At 34.2% G+C, this 15,555-nt stretch overlaps 1 protein-coding gene across 6 annotated transcripts in view; it reads right to left on the bottom strand.

Moving 5' to 3' along the window:
* Window positions 1–15,555, bottom strand: part of TRAPPC8 (trafficking protein particle complex subunit 8) — a 91,200-nt gene that overhangs the window by 34,504 nt on the left and 41,141 nt on the right. For all 6 annotated transcript variants that reach the window (XM_060283213.2, XM_060283210.2, XM_060283212.2 and 3 more), the window contains 7 exons: window positions 12,204–12,428; window positions 10,871–10,979; window positions 9,258–9,452; window positions 8,035–8,162; window positions 4,811–4,885; window positions 4,153–4,279; window positions 1,844–1,998 (listed from right to left, as the gene is read on the bottom strand). In XM_060283213.2, coding sequence (XP_060139196.1) covers window positions 1,844–1,998; window positions 4,153–4,279; window positions 4,811–4,885; window positions 8,035–8,162; window positions 9,258–9,452; window positions 10,871–10,979; window positions 12,204–12,428 — 1,014 coding nt within the window. The remainder of the gene's footprint in view (window positions 1–1,843; window positions 1,999–4,152; window positions 4,280–4,810; window positions 4,886–8,034; window positions 8,163–9,257; window positions 9,453–10,870; window positions 10,980–12,203; window positions 12,429–15,555) is intronic.

The following is a 15,555-nucleotide window of genomic DNA, read 5'->3' as shown; positions in this document are numbered from 1 at the left end:
AGAATGATTTAATAGAAGTTAAAAATCTTTAAGTGATGAAAGACACCAAATCAAAGTTAAAGTATGTGCAAATATTTATCAACCAGAAACTGGCACTGCCATCAGTCTTTAATGAGTCTTTTATTTGCCCTACACAACTCTTTAAATGCAACATAATTAAGCAAGTGTAAAATCTGGGCAGAATACATGCAGCTCAACAATACCTTTCCCTTAACACACACACATCACCGTTTCCATGAGCATGTTACCTACCCCACCACTACAGGATTAGTACCCATAAAATCAGCCGATGAGAAAAAGGAAGTAACCCAATTAAAGGGTATCATATGGACTTACAGAAGAAACAAATCATACAGACCAAAAAAATGAAGATTGACTAACCTATCAGTTATCAAAGAAATACCATTTTGATTTGCAGAAGTTAAAAAAAAAAAAAAACCTGATAGTATCCATTATGGCACAGACATGAAGCAACGGGCACTCTCATTCTGAAGGAAAAGTGTCAATTCCTACAGCCTTGCTGAAGGTAATTTTATAGTATATTGCATGATTGACCCAACAATTCCATTTCTAAAAGCCTAGTCTAATCTAGAACATGAACAAAATATGTATATAATAATAATGTTTACTGCAGAACTGTCAGTAATGATGAAAAACTAGAACCACACCCATCAATACATAAATGATTAAAGTACATTATAATGTATCTGAATAAAGGAACACCTTATCTAGCTGTTAAAAAAGAATTTTACTGATTGTGAACAAAGACCAAGTTTTGTTGTTAAAGACAAAAAGCAAGTCACAGGATAAAATGTGCAGTATGATTATTAAAAATATATATAAGTGTAAAACGAAAGGTCTGAAAAGAGAAACACCTGTTTGGAATCACTGGCGCTTTCTGAAGGTGAATGACTAAGCTTCTAACTCCCCTACTAGGGAAACATGAGGATGCAGGAGGAAGGCCCTCTTTCCAGTGTTCACACTTATACTTCATGGCTGTGCCACTGGCCTGCCTTTCAGGTAAACACCTGACTCAAGGTGGGCCATAGTTCTTTCCTAGATTTGTAATGAAGTGGCACAAAGACCAGAAGTTGTAAGACTGAAGTCATATCAAAAGTAATGCTTTCTAAAGGCTTTACGAATTCCCTGGAGCTGCTGAGTCCTTATTCTTCCTTGAGACCTACTGTTCTGTGATACTTTAGTTTCCATGAGATATTCCAAAATCCTTCAAACTAAATAATATTGGTGGGGGGAGGCGGGTTATGCTACCCAGCATCAGTTTCTATCTTTTGCAACTAAAAGATGGCATGAAAGTATGACAGGGTGGGATACAAAGAAAGTGGAGGGAATATTGGTTTTATTCATATAAAAATTATCTATATTGTTTAAATTTTTTACAAGAATTAACTCCTGTTATTTTTATATCCTACCCAGAAAGAGCCATTGATTTAAATAACAACCAAAGTGTTCTTTCAGAAGGTTTTTCTCAACTTCCATTAGTATTTTGAGGATTGTATCTTACAACCTGGCTGTGACTTAATGCTAATTTGCATGATTATCTTATCTTTGTAAATTACATCTGTTCAGCATCAGCTTTTTTTTGGCTGCACCACACAGCACACGGGATCCCAGCTCCCAGACCAGGGACCGAACCCACACCCCCCACAACCCCACAGTGGAAGCGCAGAGTCTCAACCACTGGACCGCCAGGGAAGTCCTCAAGAATTTAAAAGTGCATTTCAATCTATCAATAATACCAAAGTCTAAAATTAACCTACCCAAAATATCATCCTCACCTTACAGATAAATTATTAAGTGTATGCAATTTTAAAAAGTGAAATACCTCCAACAGTGGCATTTCCTCAGTGATTATGGGATCTAGACGTCGATCAGGACCATATTTAATAGATGTTTTCTCTTCTTTTGTGTTGTTAAGTCGAGGACCTTGAATTTCTAAATCCTGTCTCCCTCGGACTGACATACTCAAGGAATGCTTTCCTGAAATAAAAAACAATCAATGCCCTAAAATAATTTGGTATGTTAACTGACATCAATTTAGCTTGAATATATGAATACTGTATGTTTCAGATTATTTCTAGAAAAATTCTAGACAATTACTAATTATCATGGTTAATCAAAGAATTAAGCACATTTTATTTCCATGCTTAACAACACCTATTTTATGCTGCTTAATTTCTCATTTTATTAGGATTTACTTACTTTACAGAAGGACTACTAAATAGGAAGTTTTTGAAACCTACATTTAACCATAATGGCTATTAACCAAAAAGAGCTATCTGACAGAACAGCTACTCATATTCAGTATATATATACTAATTTGAATTATTTCTGGATTATAAATAACTACATCTTCTTAATAGAATGCACAAAGAAAATTAAAGATAGTATAGGTAGCTTTCTCAAAATTAAACTCACTTAATAATCATGTGAGATTTTCCTCAAAAGCTTCCACACATTGCATGTAGGTGTGAAAAAAGCCAGGGTGTACAACTTTATTTCCTGCAGGAATACTTAGAGTCTTTAATGTGCTGAAGATCAATGTGATACTCCCAGACCAGACACACAATGTAGCATTTCCCATACCTCATCTGACCCAGATCCCTATTAGCATTTTACATAGTAAATAGAACTACACTAAAACTTCATAAAAATTCTGCTATAAGATGCAATTTAATAGTTAATTCAGGTTCTCCTCCCACTGTCATAAAATATTTATTAATGCATATATTCGGTACCTTAAATGAAGCAATTAGCTATAATTTACTGACAACCGTAACTTTGTGGTACTCGATTAAAATCCTAGGTAGGTACAGTGGGAAAGGAAAGAAGCTTCAAAAAGTTTTTAACACTCAGTTTACTTACTTAAAATATTCAAAAATTAGCAAGATTATTTATAAAAGAATCTTGTCTGGTGCTTTTCAACAAGAATTACACATATAGTACTAAAATGCATAAACGCCATACTCAACTTTAGTGTCAATTACACAAATAGTACTAAAATGCATAAACACCATACTCAACTTTAGTATCAATTTTTTCCTTATAATTTTTGAATTCTTACGGATTCATTCCACTTCTGTATACTTTTTAAAAAAATGTTTTATTGAATTATCCTAGATATGCAGGCAAGTAGAAATATCCAACTGAAGGTTAAAAGCACCAACAAATTTTCCAAGTGTTCCCAAAGGATTTCCCAATATAATCAGCTTTTGTAAATGCTAAATTCAAGTCTGCCAATGACCATAATTTGTTAAAAAAAATAATAAGGGGCTTCCCTGGTGGCGCAGTGGTTGGGAGTCCGCCTGCCGATGCGGGGGACGCGGGTTCGTGCCCTGGTCCGGGAGGATCTCACGTGCCACGGAGCGGCTGGGCCCGTGGGCCATGGCCGCTGGGCCTGTGCGTCCGGAGCCTGTGCTCCGCAGCGGGAGAGGCCACAGCAGTGAGAGGCCCGCGTACCGCAAAAAAAAAAAAAAGACTTAGCTACTAAAATTAAGAGATAGAAGTGATAGATTTTATAGTAAACTCTCTCTCTAGCATCTTGTCAACTTAAACTCAAATAACAATTACAAGGTAATATAAGAAGGGTTCCCTGAAAATTAAAGGGCAAAAAAAAAGGCAAACCATGTTAAACATATATATCTAGTAGTTTTACTCTTCAAAACTTTGTAAAACTTATCATCTGGGACACCAAGAATATCAGCTTAACTCTAAATCCTACTCTTTTTACAAAACAGGTGACAGAATTTAAGGTGTTTCACATCCAATGATATGAAAACACTGGTCTTTAGTTTTCATATTCAAAAAATAGAATATATTAAGACAATGTTTTTTTGTACTGGCAGCAGATATCTCAACCAATGGTTAGAATATGTTTAGTTAGAATTTACTAAATTTGGATCAATAACAAAAAAGAAAAATACATAGGGTAGAACCAAAGGATTATCAAAAATATGTCAGAAGGGAATAAAGTTGTTTTATTTTTGAAGCAATGGCAGAGTTAAAAATAATCCAAATTATCCATTCTTTCATTTGATTAAATGCCTTATTAAATGTACATTAAACTTATTTTTAAAATACCTCATTTTTCATTTTATTCTATGGAGATTTAATTATTAGTTTCTATAGCTTTACCTGTGTGACATCCAGGAAGAGCACCAATGCCATCTACTGTCATGGAGCCCTGAATAGTGCCAAGATTATAAACAACTCCCAGAATATGCAGCTCCCCTATGTGATGGGGAAAGAGCTTTAGCCTTGCCTGTGGAGATATTTAAGTCACTCTTATTATCTGTTTTCATAGTCTCTTAAATAGTGCAATACCTAAATTCTGTAATGTTGCAGAATTTATATTTAATATCAATATAATATCAATAATTTAATATCAATATAAACTCATGAACTAAACTTAACTATCAATTGATTTCTCTTACTAGAACGCATTTTCTTCAAAAGAAATTTTCTAAATTCAAAAGTTATAGGCCTGGATCCTCATCAATACTTTTAATAAAAGCCAAAATATTCTGGTCAACCAAATATCATATGAAATTACAATACTCATCCCAAAAAGAAAGCAAAAACTTTTTTCACCAGGCTTCTTAGGAAATTAACAAACTAAAGACCACTGCAAACCTACTTTCCCAATCTCCCCCCGTGCAATTCCACTTTCCTAATATTCCAAATTTTAGTTTTTAAGAAAACTGGAATATAAAACAAACTGAATAAATGGATTTTTAAAATTTGTTTTCATCTTACTTTTAAAGACTTGACAGAAAAATAATGAAACAATTACCACTTTAGATTCTTCACTATTAATTAAGAATTCTGAAACAACTTCAGTTCCAATCATTTCAGGTTCACCTTTTACCTGAAAAGTAAATTATGTAAAATATACATTCTAAGGAATAAAGTAGCAGATTATTAACATTTCTATGTATCAATATTTAAGAACAATAACAATAGTTATAGTTAGCATTTATTAGCTTTTCACCATGTGCTAAGCAATATGCAAAGTCCTTTGATTTCACACCGGCAGTAAAGTCATGCAGTAGTAGGCACTTGATTTATTTTATTTTCATCTCATTCAGTCCAATTCAACTGCAGAAGATAAGTGATCTACTCAAAGTCACAGCCACCAAGAAGATAAAACCTCAAGAGATACAAGTTCAGTTGCTCATCGTAAAAAAAATGGCCAAAATGGCCATTTAATTTAATCTTGCAACAAGAGCAAATTTTATCTTCTTTTACTCCGACCAGCCTCTTTTTCCAAATTGGCCAATTACACATGGAAAAAGTAATAACAGCTTAAGTAGGATACATAAGATTCGTGGACAATAAGGGCAGTGCGGAAGAGCAAAAAAGTCCTGTCTCTTCCAAAAGCAGGGCTAAAGTTGGCTCACACTGGGGTAAACTTAATCCTCATAAACCCTGTTTAACTTTTACCATGAAATTAGTTAATTGACACAAGAAATAAAAATTTCATTTCCCTAAATTCCAGTTCAGCATCTTAGTCCATCACCAGTAGCAGCTCATGAAGAAACCCAAAGAGTTTGAAATTTACAGAAAAAAGTGCAACTTCATTATACACAATGACAATTTTCACTTAACTTTAATAAACCTCCTTTAAAACCTAACATCTTGAATGGACTAACATATATCAAAAACTAATAGATCTTTTAAAGAAACTTTTCCAAGAGTGAACAATTTATACTCTTCTAATTTGTATTCCAGGCATCCAAAAAACATTAGAAAAATTACTGAGGTTGCTAAAATTCAAGTCAGAATAGAGCCCGGGAAACCTCAATCTTTCAAAACTATTCACAATAAGTGTAAATAATCACAAAATGTCTTCAATGAATTTAAGCAGCAAGACTTAAGACTTAATAAAGCAATCTTTAAAAAAATGAAAACACTTCAAGAGAAATAGTTTAAAGTTAGTATAACAGACATCTTCTTTTAAGTTCTCCCTTCATAAATCAGCACCAAAATATTGGGATATTTCTCAATTTAAAAATAATTTTTACCACATTATTAAAGCATATAGCAAGGTAGTATAAAGAAGTATAAGTAACATAATAGATAGTGGTGAATAAACAAATAAATAACTAAGTAAAAAAATGTACTTGCCCAAGTTATTTCTGTTACAATCAGCTGGGTAACAAAATTTCCTGCCTCAAAAATAACTATCTTAAATATATAAAGAAATTATACAGACATACATAAGAAAAAAGATAAATGTAAATGAAAGTTATGACAATTCACAAGAGAAGAAATACAAAAACAAGAACTTCAACTTCACTAGAAATCAATGAAATGGAAAATGTAATAGTAAGACAGCATTTTTCTTAAACTATAAAATCGAGATTTTTTAAAATAAATAAGAATACTTAATCTTGGAAAGATGAGATACCCAACCCCATATACTGCTGGTGCAAAGCTTGTTGGTATGACCTTTTGGGAAACCAAGAGTATTAAAATATTTATTCCCTAAAATATTCTAACTTCATGCCTAGGAATTTTTCCTACAGAAGTAATCAGGATAAGAAACTATGTACTCAAATTTTCACCAATGAATTATTATAATAGTAAACAAATGAAAACTTCCAAAACTACTACCAATGGAGAGAGTAGAATAGCTTACAGACCATTCGTGTTATGGAATATTATACAAAAATGAAATATTAATATATTTAATACCAAAATATGCATATAAATACACAATTAAAAAAGCAACATACATAATGAGACTCCCACATAGAGGAAAAAACATACAAATGCAAATGATTAGAAAGGCATACAAAAGTGTTAAAGTAGTTATTTCTAAATACTGATAAGACAATGATATCTAAGAAGCAAAACAAATGAACAAACATAACAAAACAAAAACTCATAGATACAGAGAACAAACTGGTAATTGCCAGGGGGTGGGGTGGGAGGAAATAGATGAGGGAGATTAAGAGGTACAAACTTCCAGTTGCAAAGTAAATGAGTCACAAGAAATGTACAATGTGGGGAATACAGTCAATAACTCTGTAACATCTTTGTATGGTGACAGATGACAACTAGACTTATTACGGTGATCATTTTAAAATGTACAGAAATAGCAAATCACTATGTTGTGTATCAGGAACTAACATAGCATTGTAGGTCAATTATACCTCAAAAACAAAAAAACAAATGAACAAACTCATAGAAAAAGAGATCTGATTTGTGGTTATCAGAGGCAGGGAGTGGGGAGAGGGGGAACTGGATGAAAGAAGTCAAAAGATACAAAATTCCAGTTGTAAGATAAGATACTAGAAACGTAATGTACAGCATAATAAATATAACTAACACTGTTGTACGTTATATAAGAAAGTTAAGAGAAAATCCTAAGCATTCTCATCACAAGGAAAAATATTTTTTTCTATTTCTTTAATTTTGTATCTATATAAGATGATGGATGCTAGTAAACTTACTATGATAACCATTTCTTGAGGTATGTTAAGTCAAATCATTATGCTGTACACCTTAAACTTACACAATGCTGTATGTCAGTTATAGCTCAATAAAACTGGAAGAAATAAATGCTGAGAAGACAAAACAGTTTTACTTCTATCCTTATCTTCTTCTGTACTCTCAATTTTCAATAAGCATATCTCATACTTTTTGTAACTAGAGAAAATAAGCATAAAAGAAGAGTAACTTCAGGGCTTCCCTGGTGGCGCAGTGGTTGAGAGTCTGCCTGCCGATGCAGGGGACACAGGTTCGTGCCCCGGTCTGGGAAGATCCCACATGCCGCGGAGCGGCTAGACCCATGAGCCATGGCCGCTGAGCCTGCGCGTCCGGAGCCTGTGCTCCGCAACAGGAGAGGCCGCAACAGTGAGAGGCCCGCGTACCGCAAAAACAAAAAACAAAACAAACAAACAAAAAAGAGTAACTTCAGCTCACTGAACAGAAGAAGTTGAAATGCTATTACAGCATCTGTTAAGACTGTTACTGAAACATGCTTATTACAAATACCTTTTAACAACTTACTAGTTCTTTAACTTCATTTTCCTTTCCACTGACATCTTTAGGTTGAAACTTCCAGAGCAATGACAAATCAGTCAACAAAAGTGGAACTTTCAAAGGGTTTCTAAAAGCCACTTCCACTGTTATTGGCTCTATAAAAGAAAGGCCTAAATTAATAACTCGAATAAACCCCATACATCACCCTATGCTTCAACTCTCTGAACACACCTTGCTTTCACAGCTCTGCATTTCTGCCTATCACCTTGTAAATGTCCATTTATTCAGGATTCAGTTTAAATTACCTTCTCAAGAAGATTTCCCCAATTTCTCTGTACCAAAGAATGTCATTCTGTCTTCTATATTCCAAAAGCACATTGCATATTCCTGTATTAAAGCCCCCACTGCATGGTTTTATAAATGCAGCTCACTACATTATGAGTACTCAATTTACTTTTGCATCCCCAACTTCTAGTCATATTTGGCATGCAGAACATTATCTTGAGGGCTTCCCTGGTGGTGCACCAATGCAGGTGACACAGGTTCGAGCCCTGGTCCGGGAAGATCCTACATGCCACGGAGCAACTAAGCCCGTGCGCCACAACTACTAAGCCTGTGCTCTAGAGCCCGCGACCCACAACTACTGAGCCCACGTACCACAGCTACTGAAGCCCGTGTGCCTAGAGCCCGTGCTCCGCAACAAGAGAAGCCACCGCAGTGAGAAGCTCACGCACGGCAATGAAGAGTAGCTCCTGCTCGCCACAATTAGAGAAAGCCCACGTGTGGCAACAAAGACCCGACACAGCCCAAATAAATAAATTAATTAAATTAAAAGAAAAAAACCAAAAAAACCCACATTATCCTGAATACACTGTAAACAAAATAAAAGCTGATTCACGTTGTTGTACAGCAGAAACTAACACAACATTGTAAAGCATTTATACTCCAATAAAGATGTCAGGGGGGAAAAAAAAACATGAATAGAAATTCAAGGGACTTCCCTGGTTGTCCAGTGGGTAAGACTCCACGCTCCCAATGCAGGGGGTCCAGGTTGGATCCCTGGTTGGGGAACTAGATCCCGCATGCATGCCACAACTAAGAAGTCCGCATGCTACAACTAAGAAGATCCCGCATGCTGCAACTAAAGATCCTGTGTGCCACAACTAAGACCCAGCACAGCCAAAATAAATAAATAAAAATAAATAATTAAATAAATAAATATTTTTTAAAAAGAAATTCAAGTATATCACCTTCTACAACTGTGAGCGGAAATCTTGAATTATCTGAGTAACTGTTCAAACAGTACTCTGTGGGGTGGAAGTTGGATGGAAGTACTCCTCTGTTGACCACAGCCACAACGTGTTCCTCAAGTTCTCGCCACTGCTGAGAGGATTCAGAGTCATATTCTTGATCAAGACTTACATGAGTAGCTGCTTGCTTTTCACCTTAAAAAAAAAGAAAAGTGTCACTATTAAATACGCATATTTATTAACACCTGCCCTCAAATGAAATATATTTAAAATAAAGGTCTAAAGTATCCAAATAAACACATATACCATTCTTGCCTATTTCCAATTATCTGAGAGAAAAATAACCTCTTACTAATTCTAGCCTGACTGGAACTTAACTTATAATATTGATGCTTTTTTCCTTCTGACTCTGAAAGAATACATCTTCCTAGTTGTCTACAATTTTATATGAAATATTTCAAACATACGAACAAAGCATGGAGAATAATATAACAAATACTTGTATATCAAAATTTAACAAATGTTAACTTTGTTATATGATCCCAAATTTTATTTAAAAATAAAATAAATGTTAGAGATAGAGTTGATGTCCTCTATGTCACCCTCCCCAATCCTGTCACTCTCCTTCATCTCCTCCACTGGTACCACTTCTTCCCAGAGCTACTCTGAAGCATAACATTCACACTCATATTTTTTATTTTTTTTATCTTACCAAATGAGTGTATACATAAACAATTCATAGAGTTGGTTTATATTTTTGAAATTTATATACATGGAATTACATTTCAGCCATCATTCTGCAACTTTTTTCACTTAGCTTTATGCTGGGGGTATTATCCATGAAACCATTATATGAATGTACCAAAATTTATCAATTCATTCCCTGCTGTTTTACTTTTCTTGCTACTAAAAACAATGCTGCTATAAGCATCCTGATAAATATTTTTAAATAAATTACTAAATTAGCTCTTAAAAAGAAACATATTAAGCTCCAATTAAGAAGGCTTAAAATTACAAAGTTTACTTTAACATGCATGAAGACCCTTGATATATTTATACTTTTGGCCCAGGACTGCCATTCTACAGCTCAACGCTAAGGAAATAATCCTATGTTTTAAAAAAGTCTTACAATAAGAACAGCATAATATTGGCAACTGTTCACTGCATCTGTATACATTTGAAATTTTCCATAATAAAATGTTAAGACAAGTTTTATCCACAAAAATGTCTATTACAACTTAGATTTTATATAAGCAAAAAGATGGAAACTATAAAACAAGCAAATGTTACAATACTTTATATGCACTGAATGGAATATTTTACAGCCATTAAAAATGTTTATCAAGATTATGTAATAACATGAGAATTCTTTATATTATATAAGAAAAGTCATTATAAGTACGGCTATTTTGTTGTTATTGTTTTTAGTTTTTAAAGCTGGAAGGAAAACCCCAAAGTAGTAGCTCAGGTAGCAGGGTAACAGATGATATGGTATTGCTGTTTATTTTCAAATATTCTTTAACAACTACACATTATTTTTTAAATGGAAAAAGATGAAAAAACTTAAACAAAAAAAGTCAAGAGGTAACAAAGCCAAATTAAACTTTACTAACCATCTGCTGGTCGTCTGTCATGGCCAAAGAAAACCCGTGTTGCTGAACTGTTAATATATGGTAAAGGAAGCTGCGGTAAAGGACCATCTGGTGATAGCTGACTTACATTCTAGGAACAATACCAAAGAAAAGAACAATTTTTGAGAAAACTTCGTTATCTTCAAAATGTGCTTCCTCATTTTTTAATACACAAGATATTAAAAACATGTTAAACAAGAATATTAATTACTAGTTTTACTTAATATTTTAGAGTCATAAAATTTTATAACTGGGAAGAACTTTAGATATCATTGATTGTGGTCCAGGAGAATCTCCCTAAGGTTACTCCGCTAGTTAGTTCTCTCTGGATGTTATACCTCCAAATATTATTATTATTATTTTTATTTTTAATCACACCACCACCCCTCCCCCACCCCACCGCTTCCCCCCTTGGTGTCCATACATTTGTTCTCTACATCTGTGTCTCTATTTCTGCCCTGCAAACTGGTTCATCTGTACCATTTTTCTAGGTTCCACATATATGCATTAATATACAGTATTTGTTTTTCTCTTTCTGACTTAACTTCACTCTGTATGACACTCTCTAGATCCATCCACGTCTCTATAAATGACCCAATTTCATTCCTTTTTATGGCTGAGTAATATTCCATTGTATATATGTAACACATCTTTATTTTTGTATGTTTTTTACCTGGACTCATTATAGCATCCTCTCTGCCAAAATTCTTACCCATATGATTGCAAATTAATAAAGTATAAAAGGGTAATTATATTTTGCAGGACAGATAAAATATTTACTATTCATGGACCCTGAGGAAAAAATTACAACTTTCCATTTCTCCACAAAACAATGCTTTAAAGTTACTATCCTCCTGTCTCAGTGAAATATTTTTTCTTCCTATTAATTCTACTGCATTACATCAAATTAATCTACCTCCCACAGATCCGTATCTCCTTATCTTTCATAGGAAAAAGAGAGGAATGTACTTTCCAAATGGGGAGATAACCCAATATACTGTAAAGCCAGTTATAATTCAAAAATACATATTGAAGAAACAGTCCAGAAAGCTCATGGCATCTTTTTTTTAAAGATTCCAAGTACAGATACAAATGTTTACTGGAATATTAAAATTCTCTTTTATGAGAACTGTGGAAAGGCAGCACAACTCAGATCTATGACCAAAAAGCCTAGCCTGCCATATTAAGACAGATAATTGCATATATTCTAATAAAAACACTTATAAGACTCCTACTAGCTAGTACTGAATGTGCTTTTTGCTGAAAATAATGACAAATATAATTTTAATATACACTCTTGAAAATAAGTGTTCACCTTGTAAACATAAAGATATTCTCTGAGGAAGGCCCCTTGTTGAGCAGCAGATTGTTTACTTTCATTGATTAAAATATGCCTAAAAGCAGACACAGCATTGTCCAGTTGCCTAAGAGTATAGGACTGACGTCCAATGGTGAAGTTAATGTGATCCTCTGCAAGAGACCAGCCTTTTCCTTTGTAAACTTGCATGGCTTGACAATAGCAGCGTAAAGCATGTTTCTTCTGTAAGAAAATATACAAAACAAAGTATTACAATCCAAATTTCTCTTGGACTGGAAAAAATAACACACACACACACACACACACACACACACACACACACGAAATCAAGTAACTGGTAATTAGTTCTTCCTCTAATAGACACTGGGATGATGAGGAAAATGAAACTAACATTTATGAAAACCCCTTTGTAATTACTGCTAAAAACCAAGTGGTCCTGAAGCAAACAAGTAACTGCTCTGTCCAAGGGCAAGAAGTCTAAGAAGTCAGGGCTAATAATGACTTCATGAAAAACCATCTGGGAGTTTCCAGAGCAGTAGCACATGGAGTCATGGATCAGTTAGAGACTTGCCGTCGTTAGCTTCTAGCTGAGAACTATCTTGTAAAGTCTAAATTTTGTTATGGTCAGCTCTCTATACCACCGCACTGGGCTGAACAGTAATGTGCATTCTAATACTGCATATATGAGTATATGGTATAAGTATGTACTTATATTTATTGGTCTTGTTTGTTTGGTAGTGATAGAGTTTGGCATCCTTTTCTTCTGCCCACCGCTGCATCCTGCCACACCCATGAGCAGATATTTGGCTTTAATTATATATCACTGCCACCCTCTGAACTCAGACAAGCTCCATTCTAAAACTGGGATTTGGTACCAAGAAAAAGGCTTCTCTCCACCTAACCTTTTGCTTCAGACTAAATTCTTGTAACCACTCCCCTCTCCAGGGCAGATTTACAAATTCTGTACCATGTTTAACCAGAATTGTTCATTGTTTTAGGAAATGTTTTCTTGAAAAGAGATAAGGAAAGCAAATCAAAATCATCTGCCACTTGATAGCATGCTATAAGAACAGTCTCTCTTTTGTGATATCCTTACAAAGATACCCGATTTGAATCTCAGGATGAGGAAACATCAGATAAGCCTAAACTGAGGGACATTCTACAAAATAACCGGCCTATAATCGTTAAAAGTGTCAATATCATAAATGTCAAAGTATCCTTCTGAACAGGATCCTTCACTATAAAGGACATTTAGGGGGCAACTATCAAAACCTGAATGGCATCTAAGGATTAGATAGTAGTACTGTATTAGTACTAAGTTCTTGATTTTCATTGTTGTTTTATGGTAATACAGGAGAAAAAAATTTGTTTCTAAGAAACAGGAAATATGTCCTAAAGTACTGGGGGGTACTGGGGCACCAGGCACACAACTCTCAAATGGCTCAAGTAAACAAAAGTTTCTGAACTGTGCTTGTAACTTTTTTATAAGTTTGAGATTATTTCAAAATAATTTTTAAGTGATGTTTCTTTAAAAAACAAAAAACCCAATCTCTGTACTGCATTTAGTAAAGGAACACAGTTACTGAATCTTACAAACTGAGAGATAAAGAGAAACAAAGGTGTCTAGAAATGTCACGTTCAAGTGCATTTTTTAGGATCTCTTGAAAAAGCATCTAAAGAGATTTAAGAGGTAACAAGGATTTAAAGTCTGCCTTTTGAAGTAAAAAATAGAAAGATTGTCCAGGGTATTCTGGGCACAAACACCTTCTCCAGCACTTTCTTAATTTTTTTTTTTTAACTGTAAAAGTCTCTTATAATGTCAGTTCTCTAACTTTAAATACCTTATACGTGTTCATATTCTTAATGAAAAAATTGAATTATAAAAAATTTCTGGGGACAAGTAATTCAACATGAACTCACAGAGAGGACTGAGAAATGACATTACTATATATATATAATATCCTCTATGCTCCTCACTCATCCTTCCCAATACACACACCTGTTTTTAATGGAAATGTTATAAAAAGTTGGTGCTTCTCAGAAACAACCTGGCCTCAGTCAGAATTACGTGCCCTATGCGTGCCCTATCTTCCAAGGAAGATACTGTTCTTGACAAACTTCAAAGGGACATATATTTGCTTTTCCAATAGGTCTTCATTACCAGTTATATTTTCAAGTTTCTACTACTTGAGAAAGCAATTCCCTGGGTTCAAGGTATACACAGTGGTCACAAAACAGCAACCTACCTTGGAATCATTAACTCCATGAGATAACTACAGTTAAAGATGATTATTAGGCCAGATAGCAAATGTATGTCAACCTACCACAATGTAGTCATTTTTAACTTGCTATGCATTTCCTAGAAACAATATGCCCTGTACTTTTAGAAGGTAAATACAAGATCCAATGACATCATAACCACAAATGAAACCATTCACAAAAGTGGACAAAGATGTGGAAAAAGGATAACTTACTTTTAATAAGAGACACAATCATTCCTAATGGGGCATATAATTATTCTTCTAAGGAAAGGAAACCACATGCTTAACACATTTTGTAGATTTTTGAATAACACTTTTTAAGCAAAGATAAACAATGGAATAGCACGTTTCAGATGCATTTTATACTTACTATGGAAAAAAGCTGTGAAAAATCAGAGCTTTTTTACCCCCACTTCAGAGCCTGAGAAATTCTAATACATGAAGTACATCAAATTATTATAAAGACTTTTAATTTTATAAATTTTTTACAGTTTTGTATTTAATATAAAGCAAGGTCACATATTTTCTAACTTGCCAGTTTCCAAAAATAGAGGGAGGAACCCAAATTTTGAAAAGTTGGTTTTTAAAAATCACGGCATTCTTACATGAAATTGAGAATAATTTTAGAACATCTTTATTTCTTTGTATCTTTGAAATAACATGTAATTTACAACACTGGCATGTTCTGGTTATCGCAGACTTTGAAAAATGTATGTTCATAAAAATTCTTATTAACTAAATTCAAAAAAATCCTCACACTCCCTGACTAGATTAAAAAATTCCTTAAGAGACAAGACATGTTAGTTTTACGGGTGTAAGCTCAGCTCCTAGCAAAGTCCCTGGAATACAGAGATGATTACTCAACCCACACTTCTATCTATATTTACAGTAAACCACCATATCTCAACTGCTGTTACCACTCTAGAAAGTGGTAACTGCCTCTAAAAAGGTCCCTCCAGCTAACGCTTAAAAGGACAACTGGGGCCAGAGAATCTCTCTAAATTAATAAAGATCTTTTCCAACCCAACTGCTCCCAGGGACAAGAGACAGAAGATTTCTACCCATTAAATATTTAGTAAATACCATTA

The sequence above is a fragment of the Globicephala melas genome, chromosome 13, assembly GCF_963455315.2.
Source record: "Globicephala melas chromosome 13, mGloMel1.2, whole genome shotgun sequence".
NCBI lineage: Eukaryota > Metazoa > Chordata > Mammalia > Artiodactyla > Delphinidae > Globicephala > Globicephala melas.
This window is presented reverse-complemented; position numbering and strand designations above follow the sequence as displayed.